Here is a 13,612-nt window from a genome sequence, read left to right on the forward strand (position 1 = left end):
TGAAGGCAGCCCTTCCTGTTCACACTCCAGTATTTTATATTTCCAACTTCCTGTAACTATTCACACTTCCTAATAACAGTTTGCGGTGGGCTTGTATTCAGTGAAGTTCACACAGACTTCAAAAATAGCAATAATAACCAGCTTATACTTGCCTGATAAGCTGACATTTACAGGTAACGACGTAGTAGACCACCGGCAAGTCCCTGGTTTAGAAGTACTGACTTATTCTGTGCTTTCCTAACTATCTCCAAGGTTATTACCAAATCTGAAACCTAAAAATGCATGGGGTTTTTTTGTTGTTGGTGGTTTTGTTTTCTGGGGCTTTGTTTGTTTGTTTTAGTTTTTGTTTGTTTTGGTTTTTTGTTTAAACAACAGGGCTAGTTTCTATTTTTGTATAAGTCCATATCAGCTTATTGATCTAAGGGGTTGTCACCAGTAAAACCAAAGCAGAATTAGGGCAACAGTTTGTTATTTTAAGAGTTCTGATAGTTTAAAAAGAACACAAAAGGTTTCTAAAAACAATTTCAAAAGCCTAAATGTATTTGCTAGGTTGTGAAGACTACCCAATTCAAGCACATCAAAAGTATAATCTAACAGACTATGCAGACAAGTGCTAAGGGTCCTAGAAGAGCAAACCACTTACAAAAAAAGCAACAACTCTGAAAATGTGTTAGCTACACATCTGGTTTTTTGTTTTCTTTCCACAGACAGTCAGTCTGCACATTTGAGATCAGGCATGGTGTGTTCGCCCTGCCACTGATAAGACGCTGTCCACTGATAAGAAGATAAGGATTACTCTCTGCTACTGCAAATGCTTCGAGGTGCGTTTTTGTGTGCGGTTTTGAGTAAGAATTTAAACATAAGACTTTGAGATAAAGAACACTGTGCATGCAAGCTCTTCATTGAAATCCAAGTCCACCTATGATCTTGCTATTTTTATTTCTTCACCCATATTTCCATCACTGCTCTAATCAGAGTTCCTATTTAAGGCCGAGAAACCACCAGACAAGGAACTACTCAAATACATGCAGATACAAAAATGTCTTTGATTTGAGCTATAACTAAAGCATTGCACCAACCTGATTTTCATCCCCACTTAAAATGTCCTTCACTCAAGTGCACTAGTCCTTCTACCTCTAAATGGCTGGCATCAAGATGGTTGCAAGATAAAGCTTGTGTGAGTGCAAGCCAGCAGTTGCTAACATGACAGCACGACCACCCGTGTGGATGCAGTTCTAGCACTACTTACAGGGTACTAATCTTTCAGGAATTTCCCACAATTCCTCCCCTCATGCAAAAGGAAAGACAAGTTTTTTGTCTTTTATGCTGCAAAGGCATAACCACAAAGCTTATCTTTGCCGTAGTATGAAGGAGGACAGGATGCACTGCCAAGCATCCAGAACTCAAGTGAGGGCACAGCCTGTGGGGCCACGGAAACCTGAAGTTTATTTGCAGGATGGCTGCTCATATTTAAGGTGAGCACACTCAAGAGAATTATCTTGAGTAGCAATGATCTGGGTTATGCCCAACAAATCTGTGTCCCAAAGAGTTTATCACCTAAATCAGAGTATTTTCAACACTGCTTTTGAGCGGTGTATTTTGAACAGACTAGAACAAAGGCACCCTTCGGGTTTTTATTAAATGGGTTAATTTATCTTCACCCGAACATTTGCTTTTCTGCAGAGTTATTAAACTGTCAGACTTTCAGGTGAATGCACAGTGAACAAAGGACTGCTTCACTTTCACTTATCTAAATTCTGCCAGATCAATAAACGCCCAAGCAGTGGATACAATCTTTACAATTCACAATTAAAGAGTCCAGTGTGACTGAAAACCAATGAAGAAAGCAACAGCCGAATGGATAGACTGTACCAAAACAAAACTACACCATAGTACTCGGTATCTACAACTCCAAGTGACTGATCGCTTGCTTTCAGTTTCTTTGAACTCAGCCTCTATCCACATTTGTAGATAACACATTAAAGACAGAGATAGATACACGCAATAATAACCACGCCAGCTAGAGCTAAGAAACGGTGCGAAGTCAATACTTAGTTGAGGTTTGACAGAGCATACCCAAACCAAATCCACTTCCCCCTACGAGCCATCAACTAACCCCTGCGCAGCACATCGCCCGAAGCAGATCAAAGCCACACCAGCCCACAGGTATCCCAGAAACGAGCCCATCTCACCCGTTTGTTCTGAGGAAGACGCTGACCTCATCCTGCTACCGGAGCTGCGGGATGGCAAGGAAAAGTCACGCGCAGAAACCTCTAATCCAGCAACCCAGAGAGAACACAACGGCAGTTGTTGAGTATTTCATTACTCACTTGAATTCTACAAACGGAATACCAGATCCTCAGATGAGAAACACACCATTCATAATTAAATAGTAAAGTTTGGCGTATACCTGAATGACTTGGTCTCCAGGAGTATCTAGCTGCATGCTACAACTGCTACCAACGACACAATCAAAGGGGTTTTTTAGGCTCTTCTTCCACTAGCAAACAGTGCCAAAGGTGTGAGATAGCATCAATAATTCTATTTTTTTTTCAGATTTTCTTTTGCTGTACATCTAGAACAAATATAAAGGCTTCCTGACAAGATCTAGAACTGCAGCTCAAAGTACCTAAAAATCTCATGCAAATAATACCAAGAGTTTAGAAATTGACACTGATACGGAAACTGGAACGTTTCCTAACAAATACAACCAAAACTTTCCAAGGCAGAGATCCCCAGCACCAGATTGCCTGTCCCCAGGGAACAGCAAAGTATGCAGATAATTAAGCTTACTTGAGTTTACAACTTGTAACCTTCATGTCATTTTATGGAAACAAACTATATTTAAGGGAAAAAAAAGGAAGAAAATATTTACATTTTGACAACATACAACTTGTTCACATGAACGACCACCAAATAAGTTCCCATATGTTATCAGAAGGAGGTTTACAGTATGATGAGACCTAGTGTACAAATCCAAGGCTTTCCAAGTATGGCTCACATCCCACTGTCAGCACTCTGCAGCCCCCAAACCCATTCTTCACTTATGGTTATTCAGCTTCTCTGCAACTGTTTTCACTGAAGTATTTTTAGCATCCATCTGAAAATACATGTTTTGCCCTCTGGAAAGAAGCTAATTGCACCATCACCTTTGTTCCACACTGTCCCATTTTCCTCCTCTGTCCTTTTCAGCTACCAGGCCCTGATCTTCCTTCTTCTCCTCCCGTTTCTTGAACTCTTTCTTCCACTGTTTCTTTCCTAATCCTTGATATCCTTGTTTCCATGGTCATGCTTAGCCACATTATCACCTTTGTCTTCCTCTGCCTAGCATACTTACAATCTCTCTACCTCTTCTCCCTGTCACCTGGGTTTTTCCCCCTCTTGCTTTTGACGGATTGCTTCTCTGTCACTGGTGTCACTCCACCTCTAAGGGCAGGTCCTGCACCCTCTACCACTACAGCAACAGTCCTAGCAGACTCCTTCATTCCAGTTGCTCCTATAAGGTGGTCAAACTTTAACTGTAGACACCACCAGAAATAAAGTAACCTATGAGGCTCTGACTTGCCAGCTCCCTGAAGAGAAGATCACAATAGGATCTTCATGATGGACACAAAATCTAGAAGCCCTCATTCTGCCATAGACTCGGTATTCTGAACAGCCTGAAGGAAGAGGATGTCAAATAGCCTGTGATCCCTGGAGCAGGCATACAGGTTGTACAGATCCATGCCTCTGCATTTCTCACAACTCTTTTTATTCCGTGTATCATAGTGTGAATGCAGGGAAGAAGTCCATCACCGACTTTATGAAAACGCAAACTAAAATAATACAGACCACACTCTGAACCTGCCCTTCTCATTTTGGGTGGGGGCATTAACACAAGCGAGAGATATGGGTAATTTGTATGACATTTTTTCTGTGTGCGGACAACACCCTAAAACGATAAGGGTAGACAGTTCAGCACACATAATTTGTTCACAAGGAACAGTCCCAAACTTTTTTATTTTAAGGAGGACAGGGAACACCTGACCTATTTCCATCCATTACATGACCATCGCTAGCTCATCCTCACAAAGACAACGCTCACTCTCAATCCACCCCGTTATCCCTACTGCAAAAGAACTGAATAGCATCGCCACAACTTCCAACCCAAACAACTTATGACAGGCCAAGTTCATACAGCACAAGGTCCAAGAGGTCGTAGATCCTTGGGACAACACAGTGAACGACATTGTTTGCTTAGGGAAGCCACATTCTAGCAATAAGCGTTCACTGAGGCACCGTCTCCAGCGATGGAGGTGATGCACACCAAGAGGCGATGCACACCAACTGTGTTTCCTTCACAGAGGAATCACACCCGAGCAGCGTAAGAAAAGGTGGGACCAGGACAACCATTTCTTGTGATTTTCGTGTAACGTTTCCCATGGGGGATATTTCTCACACACACATGTAAAACATTCCCGTAGCTTGCCAGTGGGCAACTCCTCAAAGATGCCTGCCCTGACGAGGGACCCTACTCGAGCCGTCCCCTCACAGACCGGCCGCACACGAGGCGCGTGCCAGCAGGGCTTGGGTCCTTGGGGACTGCCACGCAGCGCGGTGCCACTCTCCTCACGCCACCTCCCTCCACAGGTGCCTGAGGAGCCCCCAGGACTCCTCAGGGGGTGGAGGACCGGGGTGACAGCCCCGGGCAGCAGGACACAAGGAGCCCAACGCCCCAAAGTGCCACCACCACGCGTGCCATTTCCACGCCTGAGGCGACGCACGCGTGGGCCGGGGGGAAGGGGCCACCACCCCGGCGTGAGGGCACACACGGGGGCCCCCGCCAAGGGGGACGGGGCCGCAGGGCACAGCGATGACAGCCGCCCGGCCGCCCCCTCGCAGGGGCCGGAGCTGCGACGGCGACCGACCCGCCAGAGGGGCCAGGGCCCCCCCCACACACCCCCGGGGGAGGCCGAGGCCGCCGGTGCCCCGCCGCCCCGGTGCATCACGGTCGGCGCGACCCGCGGGGGGAGGGGGAGTCGCTCATGCCCCGCCCCCCTTCCCCCCCCCCCCCCGCAGGCGGGACCCGCCGGCCCGCGCCGGCTGGGGCCGGTTCCAACCGGTGCTGCGCGGGCGGGCGGCGGGTCTCCGTGCGCGCGTGCCGCACGCTGCCCGCTGACGTCAGGCGCGTGTTGGCGCGCGGGCGGGCGGGCGGCGGCGGGGAGCTCTCGCTACGTACGTGTAGTGCTGCGGCTTCTCGGGCTGCGCCTGCAGCGCGCTGGCGGCGCTCGCCGGCCCGGCCGCGGCGGGGCCGCTCGCCACCGGGCCCTTGGACATGCCTCCTGCCTTCCGCTCCCGCCGCCGCCGCTACCGCCGAGGAGACCTTTATTATTCACTCTGCGCGGTCCGCACGGAGGGCGCCGCGCGCAGGCGCCGCCGCCGCCATTGCCGCCCCGGTGCGCGGGGCGGGGTGGGACTTGTAGTCCCGCCGTGCGCGCGCGCTCCGCCAACCCGGGACGCGGCGGGCGGCGGCTTCCGGCCGGCGGGACTACAACTCCCAGAGGCGCCCCGCGGCGGCGCGGTCCGCACTTCCTGCCGCGCGCGGGACGACGGGACTCGTAGTGCGGGGGGGGGTGGCAGCGCGCCAGGGCGCCCCCCGGCGGCGGGGCGGGATCGCGCCCGCTGCGAGGCCGCATCGCCGGGGCCGGCCTCGAGGAAGGGCCCGAGGCTGGGGCGGGCACCGAGCCCCGGGGATGGCGCGGCCCGTTCAGCCCAGCCCCTCCAGGCAGGCGAGGGGGCCGGGAGGCCTGGGAGAGGATGGGGAGTTATTTGTGGCAGGCGGCCTCACTTCCTTCCTTCCCCCCCCCTTCCCTCCGCCTCAGGGACTGAACGTCGACGCTGGAGCACGGCGTCCCAGCCAAACGGTTATTTTAGTGTTGGCATCTCTCGTCGCTCCGCGGCCTTCCCCACCCACGGGACAACGCCGTCCAGGAAGTGCCTGGGAATAGCACTGCAGTCCCGAGGAGGAGGAGGAGGAGGAGGAGGAGGAGGAGGAGGAGGAGGAGGAGGAGAAAGGCCCAGCGAGCCGTGTGGAGAACATACCTCTGAGTAGGTGACACCACAGGCCCCTGGATGCTGGGTCATCAGAAGATTGCACAGGCTCCCTGTCCTACCCTGGGAGAAAATCACCCCCTGAAGGAGCCCTGTCCAAGGAAATAGCTGAATTCCCATGCAAAGAGCTTCCTCCGTAAATTAACTTCTCTCCCGGGGGAGGAAATGATACGAGCTTCTTTTAATAGGACTTTGATCTCTTGGGCTCCACACAGAACCGCTTCCCTTGCTGGGATCCTCCAGCTGTGTGGTAAAGGGCAGCAAGGATTTATAAGGCAAACACCTTTTTTTAACTCTGCCAGCACGTGCGGGGTGAACGATGTTAATAATAAATTTTTGGGCCTGGTCTGCGTGCTGCCTGTGCAGCTGTTTTGGGGAGGGAAAGAACTTTTTGAATTCTCCTTTACACTGATTCAGCATCTACTGCGGGCATTTGACTGGGGTAATTTAATAGCTTATTCCCCTGCATTTGGAGGAGTAAGTCATAGGATATCAGTACCTCCTTACTCACCTAACAGCCCTCCATGGGAAGCTGGAGTCCTATAATTATGCAGCTCTTGGTCAAGTAGGACAACTTTGCATAAGTCAGTATGTGTGGAGGTATTTCAGTTAATATCTACATATACATGTACATGTAATATCTACATATACCTATGCATCCATCATAGCATCACTGTCACCGATGAACCCACAGAAAAAAACCTTCAATTATCGACGAATCACACTGAAAACACCATCAACGTGCACTTCGTGCACAGGGATCCAGAAACCACGACTTGAATCCTTGTTCGCTGATGTTTAATTGACAATCTGGTGCTGACACCATTTCCTCTTCCAGTTCGCTTTTGCTTCACAGTCGGGACAACTCACCGCACGCTCTGCCAAGCAACAGAGAAACATTTAGGACACACCAGCTATGTGTGCCTGGGGTGCATTTACCTCCATCTCTGCGCAGGCCCTTGTTAAGGTGCGCTCGTTTGCTCTCTCCAGCTTTGGCGTTACGCCTTTCCCTCAGCCTGTTTCATCCAAGAGGATGCACAGCTCTTCTCCGGTCTTGAAGAGAACAAAAAATCAAAAGTATCTCTAAAATTAGAAGCGTAAGCAGCCACCACTACAAAACCATGGGAAAGGAAATATCGAAGGAGCCTCTCAAGTCCTGGTAACAAACACTAAGCACTGGTCTCCTGGCATTAGTAACAGTGGAGTACACTCTTAAAAATAACAAATTTAAAGTATATGCTGTTATCATCAGAACAGGTTTCTAGATTTCTTTTTCCTAAGCGTGAACAACTCAGATGAAAGGGGAATTCTTTACTTCGAAATTTCCAAAACATGTACAATGCAAATGATTGTTTACCTACACCTTCCAAGTCACTCTATTGATACACAGCTTTTTGTCTCTGATAAGTAATTAACATTTTCCTTTACAAGAAAGAAAATTAACCTGAAAATGAGGACCAGAGGCAGAGGAGATGCGCAGGAGACGACGTCCCTCCGGCAGCTCCAGCCCTGGCACACGTGACGGTCCTGTCGCACCATATTGGCGTGCGTTTGCTTGACTTACCCGAGCAGGCAGAGAAGCAAGAGACACGCTCCCTACGTGCCGAGCTCCTGCACCGCGGCAATCCTCGCTCTGCCCGCCGCGCCGGGTGTTGGCCCGAGAGACTTACGCATTTGGGGAGGATGCAAAACCTCATGCAAAGTCTGCGTGATTACAGCTGCGCTCGTTTGCGGAGCTCATGGATACCTTTAGGAGCGGTAGTTTAAGCAAGTGTCTGTGTTCGCTATATATTCTGTGCGCTACAACTGCGGGGCATTTGGGACCTGTTCTTCCTGATCGAGGTACCCTTCCCATGGGGGCAGGGACCTGCCTCCGCTCCCAGCAGTCACTACAAATACCATGAAATAGTAATACATAGCAAGGTATAACTTAAGGCAGCAACTTCCCCCAAAAGACAGTCTTTTTTAATTGCTATTTATCTTCCCAGATGCTACCAACAGGGAACATGGCTTTCTACTTGCAATCAAACTTTGCAATTCGCTTTAGCGTTGGGAGTTCGAAGGCAACCTACAAAGTCAGCGGGATCTGGGGAACGGAGGCGCAGGGGGCGCAGCCTCAACCCCTGCGTGCTCCCAGGCTGGCTCCCGGGCGGGCGCACGGCCCGTGGTGGCCTTCCCAGGGCCAAGGGTCAGGCTCTTCCCGACTTTTGGGGGGTCGCAGACCAGCAGGGATGCCCAGTCCGAAACCCGAGTCCCGTGACGAGCGTTCCTAGGCCGCCGCAATGATAAAACCAGGGAATAGATGCCGGAGGTGCCGCCGGAGCCCGCTCCCTCGCGAGGGGCTTCCCTCGGCCCCGCCGACACTCGCGAGTGCGGGCGGGGAGGACGCGGGCCCCGAGCGAACCACCGCCAAGCCGGAGGCTCCCGCGCCTCGCCCGAGGGCCGCCGCTCCCCGCGGCCTACGCGCTGCGGCTCCCGCGGGAGGTGGAGGCGGAGGCGGTGGGGGGGGCCCCGCCGCCCCCCCGGGCGGCCCCGCGGCCTGGCCCGGCCCTCGCCGCTCGCAGCCCCCCGCCAGGCGCCTCCGCACCACATGCCAGGAAAGGCGCTTTCTGGCGGGGGCGGGGGTGGGGGGGGCGGGCCGGGAGGCGGCGGGGGCCGCCGGGGCCGGGCGGGGGGTGCCCGGGGGAGCCCGCCGCCCCGCCGCGCCCCGCCGCCGCTCGCCCCGCTCCTATTGACTTCCCATTGTGGAGCTTTGCAACAAAGGGTAGGATCCAAACCGTGCCCCTTTTCGTCCAATCAGCGCGCAGAGCGCCCGCCCGCCGTCGATTGGCCCCTTCTCGGCTCACAATACCCAATCGGACGCCTACTTTAACAACCAATCAGCGGCCGGGCATGCGCCCAATCAGCGCCGAGGAACCGGAGCACGGCCTTTGTGTGTTGTGACGCCACGGCGCCGGCGGAGGTCCCGGCCAATGGTACGGCGCGCTGCTTTCAGGCATTGTGAGGTCACCGCGCCGTGTGCCGCCCCCGCTATAAAAGGCGGGTCCCCGCGGCGGGGAGGGCGCAGTGAGGGGGTGGTTGGCTGCCGAGCGGCTCGTGGCAGGAGCAGCGCAGGCTTCGGTGCGCAGCGCTACCGGCACCGGTGCTTCCTTCTTCTCTGAGCGGTGAGTGTCGGGCGTTGGGCGCGTTCCGTGGCGGGCGGCAGTGCTGTGCGGCCGTTGGTGGCCTTGGTTCCTCCTGAAGCCTGGCGGGCAGGCCGGGCCTTGTCTACGTGCCCTGAGTCACGGCTGGTTCCCATCCCCCCCTTCCCCGGGACGGCCCGGGAGGAAGAAGGAGGCGGCGTGACTCAGTGCGCTTCCCCCGGGGAGGGGAGCGGCCGGGCCGCGACGCGAAGCGGGGGTGGAGGGGGAACGGTGACTCCTCCTCCCCCTCCCGGGGGAGGCCGCTGGCCGCCTGCCCGCCTCAGCGGCGGGGGAGGGGGGCAGCTCGCCGACATCTGCCGCTTCTGGGGCTTGAGGGGATTGGACGGGGGCGGTGAGTGGGTACCGCGTCGCTGGGCCCGGCGGGTCGTGCTGCCGCGGGGATGGGGAGAGCTGGGCCCCGTGTCATGCGTGCCTGTCCCTGTAGGTAAGTGAAGAAAAATGGCCCGTACAAAGCAGACCGCCCGCAAGTCCACTGGGGGGAAGGCTCCGCGCAAGCAGCTGGCCACCAAGGCGGCCCGGAAAAGCGCCCCCTCTACTGGCGGCGTCAAGAAGCCTCACCGCTACAGGTAAGGCCGCCGGCACGGCACGGCCCGGCCCGGCGCTGCCGCAGCCCCTGCCCCGGCTCACTCGCTCCCTCCTTACTCCTCCACCCAGGCCGGGCACCGTCGCCCTCCGTGAGATCCGTCGCTACCAGAAGTCCACGGAGCTGCTGATCCGCAAGCTGCCCTTCCAGCGGCTGGTCAGGGAAATCGCCCAAGACTTCAAAACAGACTTGAGGTTCCAGAGTGCAGCCATCGGTGCGCTGCAGGTATTGCTAGCGGCCTGCTGGGCCTTGGCGCTCGTGGTGCTGAGTGTGCTTCGCTGAGGGTTTCTAACGGCATTTCTTCTTGTGCTCTTGAAACAGGAGGCCAGCGAAGCATATCTGGTGGGTCTGTTTGAAGATACAAACCTGTGCGCCATCCATGCCAAGAGAGTCACCATCATGCCCAAAGATATCCAGTTGGCTCGCAGGATACGGGGGGAGAGGGCTTAAGTGAAGGCTGTTTTTATGGTGTTTTGTAGTAAATTCTGTAAAATACTTTGGTTTTAATTTGTGACTTTTTTGTAAGAAATTGTTTATAATATGTTGCATTTGTACTTAAGTCATTCCATCTTTCACTCAGGATGAATGCTAAAAGTGACTGTTCACATAAACCTCAGTGATGTGAGCCTTGTTGCTCAGGAGTGACAAGTTGCTAATATGCAGAAGGGATGGGTGATCTTTCTTGCTTCTCATGCATGTTTCTGTATGTTAATGACTTGTTGGGTAGCTAAACTTGTAAGGTACTAGAATTGATATAAATGTGTACAGGGTCCTTTTGCAATAAAACTGGTTATGACTTGATCCAAGTGTTTAACAATTGGGGCTGTTAGTCTGACCATACATCACTGTGACCAAATGTGGACTTTTTCAGAGGGTGAAACTACAAGTCTTAACCACAGTGTAACTTACAGTTTCCTAAAAACGTAAACCTGGCAGCTATAGAATACACTATGTGCATTTATAATAGCTATTTTATATATTGTAGTGTCAACATTTTTAAATTAAATGTTTTACATTCACATGTGAGGAGTCTTTGTCATTTGGTTTGTATGGGCTTGAAGAAGCTTCCTCCTCCTGGCTCCAGTAGGTTAGCCTGGACTGCTGCTGTGGCAACTTCATTTTGTCTGTCAACAGAATGGAGAACTTGCCCTGGCCACCCTCAGGTTTTTGGAGGCTTTCTGTAGCTTGAGTCACTGCTCTTGGCCAGTGAGCAGAGCTGAGCCCTGCAGTTGTGGGGTAGAGGAGGAACAGCCTGACTGACAGGCCTAGGCTAGGCTCTTGGGTTTTTTTTCTTAAAACTTAATGGCTTATCAGTGTCAGCTGTTCAGGCACAACTCTAGAACTAAGCTTTTTTTTTTTCCTCCTCCTTTCCAGTAGATGCAGGGGAAGTTTATTTTGAAGTGGTGTGACTGGTCTGCCTGAAGCAAAACCACCAGCTTGTTCCCTGAGTAGTGTCTTGGTGTGGGGTGTGTGGCTGCAGCCTGCGAGTTTCTGTGTGATCTGGCAGCATGACTAAGTCCCAGTTAATAACAGCAGCCAGTGCAGTGTGGTATGCAAGTGGAAAAGCTCATTATACAACCTGAGCGCATATGGGCTGCTAAGCAAACTGGAATGAGTGCTCAATGAGGTTCGCGTTTCCCACCTAAGCTTTTTTGATGAAACAGGATTATACTCAAACCTTCACTTCAGGATAGCTCTTTGGGCTCTGCTAAGACAGGTCTGGCTTTCTCAGCAGTGCCTCTGGGAACAGCCATACCTTGTTAGGTTGTGGTACAGGAAAGCTGCTCAGACTACATCTGAAACACAGGTAATTAACATTTAAATTGAATTGCCAGGCTGGCTCTCAGCTCTTAAAGAACAGGTTGCACTAGTAAGGCTAGAGGCGGTGCAGAAGAGTAGCACAGGGACATAGTTTAGCTAGCTCATCTTGATTTATTTCAATGAGATTACAAGTGCTGTGCCAGAGGTGGCATTTCAGGTGGAAGAGCAGCCATAGTTTATAGCAGAGAGCAAGCGCCACTGGCCGTCTGCACGATTGTTTGCAGACTGGATGTGTTTACGGCGCTTCCTTCCACAAGGACGGCCTGAAAGCGGTTTGAAAACCACCCTGACTCTGCTCCTGGGAGTCAGGGCCTGCATCGCTTGGGGTGCTGCCGGACGGCCGTGTCGCAGGCGAAGGCTGGGCTGGCAGCACCCAGGGGAGCTCGGGGCTGGAGCCAGGGCTCTCCCTTATCAGACAAACCACTCCGTGTGCTTAAATCCTGCAGCTGGAGGAAGAGGCGCTCCTTACCAGGCGCTCTTACACAACTTCCTCAACGCCCTTTCCTATGCTGCTCCAAGCGTGCTTGGAACGAACACAGCCCCCGGTTAATATCATTATCATATCTGCCACAGAGCTGCTAAAAACGCGTTCTAAAATGATCCAAGATTAGGTTTTAAACAAGTATTTTCCCCACTGCTAAACCTGTAGGGAAAAATATTTCCTTGCATCTACGTTGTAAACTTAATTGCTTTAAAGGGCTGGATCAAAGTTAAGCACTGTCTCGGCAACTTCAGTTGATGCTAAGTGATCTCGGGTAGCTCACCCGGGCAGGTCTGGCCTGGGGGTACAGCCTGTCGAGGGGACATCTGGCAGGGATGTCCCCACAAGAAACCTGAGGGTCCTCGGTGGCCCAGGAGCCATGTAATTTGGGCAGCACCACGCAGCTTGCATTTAGGCAGGTTAAAAGTAAGAATTCCAAGTGATGGGATTTATGAATGTTTGAATTGGTGCTAAACTGCAGTAGCAGGCTGGGCTCCTGCAGGAAAAGTATGTTTTAAAATAACATCCCTCGAAAACAATGTTTCCTCCAAGTTCTTAGTGGAAACAATGAACCATCTGGGTATGCCTAGAAGCTGTTTCTTAAAATAAAATCATTGTCTAGCAGTTCTTAAAAAAAGAAAAACCAACACAAAAAGCAAACCCACCAGAAAACTCTCTCAAAGTATCCATTCACAGTAACCTCAACAAAAAGAAATTCAGTTAGGTCTTGCATGTGGTGGACCAGAATAACAATTCTTGGTATTCCACGGTCTCGCTGTGATGATATCTGAAGACATAAACCCTTCCCTTACCGATTCTCTTGATGATTTCCTCGCATTCTTGCTCAGAACTCGATGCAAACACCAGGCAGTCGAACGTGCTCCTGTCAGGGCTCTCCGGGGAAGCGCTAAAAATGGAAACACATACATTAGCTGGCAGAGAGAGTGGCTCTGAAAGCCCAGCCCTGGCTTGTCACTGCACCAGAGACCCCGCAGCTGGTCTGGACATTGCTTGTTTATTTTCTAAGACCCGCATCCCTCTACATCCCCCTTCCCAGGGCCCACAGGCAACACTTACGCCACACAGAAGGCGAATAAATTGCTGCTGTCCACGCAGCGTCCCACGCAGGAGATGGTGGGGTAGGGGTAGCGGCACAGGAGCTGCGCAGGGGACAGGAGGGAGATGGCATTGGGGGCTGCAGTCAGTCCCTGTCATCCCCGTTCCTGGTTTAAACTGGCTCCACAACCCCTCCAGCCGGACTCCCCACACCACGAGATCGGCAGCCTCAGGAGTCACCAGTTTTTTCCTGTAACCGCTCTCACCCAGACCTTGGGTGTTCCTCACTCACCTTGGAAGAAGTCTTCTCCTGTACGAGGACTTCTGCTTCCTTCACATCAAATAAAACCTCCTGAATGGGGGATGGAGGGGAAAGAA

General features: G+C 52.4%; 2 protein-coding genes and 1 long non-coding RNA gene across 7 annotated transcripts in view; 1 reads left to right on the plus strand and 2 right to left on the minus strand.

Annotated features, from left to right (window-relative positions):
- Nucleotides 1–5,486, minus strand: part of UNK (unk zinc finger) — a 42,887-nt gene extending 37,401 nt beyond the window's left edge. For 2 of the 5 annotated variants that reach the window (XM_075519152.1, XM_075519148.1), the window contains exon 1: nt 5,219–5,485. In XM_075519152.1, the coding sequence (XP_075375267.1) occupies nt 5,219–5,316 (98 nt within the window). In that variant the 5' untranslated portion in view covers nt 5,317–5,485. Of the gene's footprint in view, nt 1–5,218 lie in introns of all 5 variants that reach the window. The other 3 variants (XM_075519149.1, XM_075519151.1, XM_075519150.1) reach the window with 2 other exon arrangements.
- Nucleotides 5,487–9,099: 3,613 nt separating this feature from the next.
- On the plus strand, nt 9,100–10,677 carry H3-3B (H3.3 histone B). Its single transcript, XM_075519153.1, has 4 exons — nt 9,100–9,254; nt 9,718–9,859; nt 9,948–10,101; nt 10,198–10,677. The coding sequence occupies exons 2-4, from the start codon at nt 9,732–9,734 to the stop codon at nt 10,324–10,326; spliced, it is 411 nt and encodes a 136-aa protein (XP_075375268.1). The 5' UTR covers nt 9,100–9,254; nt 9,718–9,731; the 3' UTR covers nt 10,327–10,677.
- A 1,185-nt stretch (nt 10,678–11,862) lies between these two features.
- LOC142417637 (uncharacterized) lies at nt 11,863–13,583 on the minus strand. Its single transcript, XR_012778087.1, has 4 exons — nt 13,527–13,583; nt 13,256–13,338; nt 12,991–13,085; nt 11,863–12,143 (listed from the first exon to the last, which is right to left on the minus strand). It is a non-coding gene; the product is annotated as an uncharacterized LOC142417637 (long non-coding RNA).
- Between the last annotated feature and the right edge of the window lie 29 nt (nt 13,584–13,612).

Source organism: Mycteria americana, chromosome 16 (assembly GCF_035582795.1).
Source record: "Mycteria americana isolate JAX WOST 10 ecotype Jacksonville Zoo and Gardens chromosome 16, USCA_MyAme_1.0, whole genome shotgun sequence".
In the NCBI taxonomy this organism is placed as follows: domain Eukaryota; kingdom Metazoa; phylum Chordata; class Aves; order Ciconiiformes; family Ciconiidae; genus Mycteria; species Mycteria americana.

Excerpts from the sequence above, each read along its gene's own strand:
- H3-3B (XM_075519153.1), top strand. The coding sequence starts at position 9,732 with ATGGCCCGTACAAAGCAGACCGCCCGCAAGTCCACTGGGGGGAAGGCT. Across the intron at positions 9,860-9,947 it reads AAGAAGCCTCACCGCTACAG|GCCGGGCACCGTCGCCCTCC; the intron begins GTAAGGCCGCCG and ends TCCTCCACCCAG. Across the intron at positions 10,102-10,197 it reads CAGCCATCGGTGCGCTGCAG|GAGGCCAGCGAAGCATATCT; the intron begins GTATTGCTAGCG and ends CTCTTGAAACAG.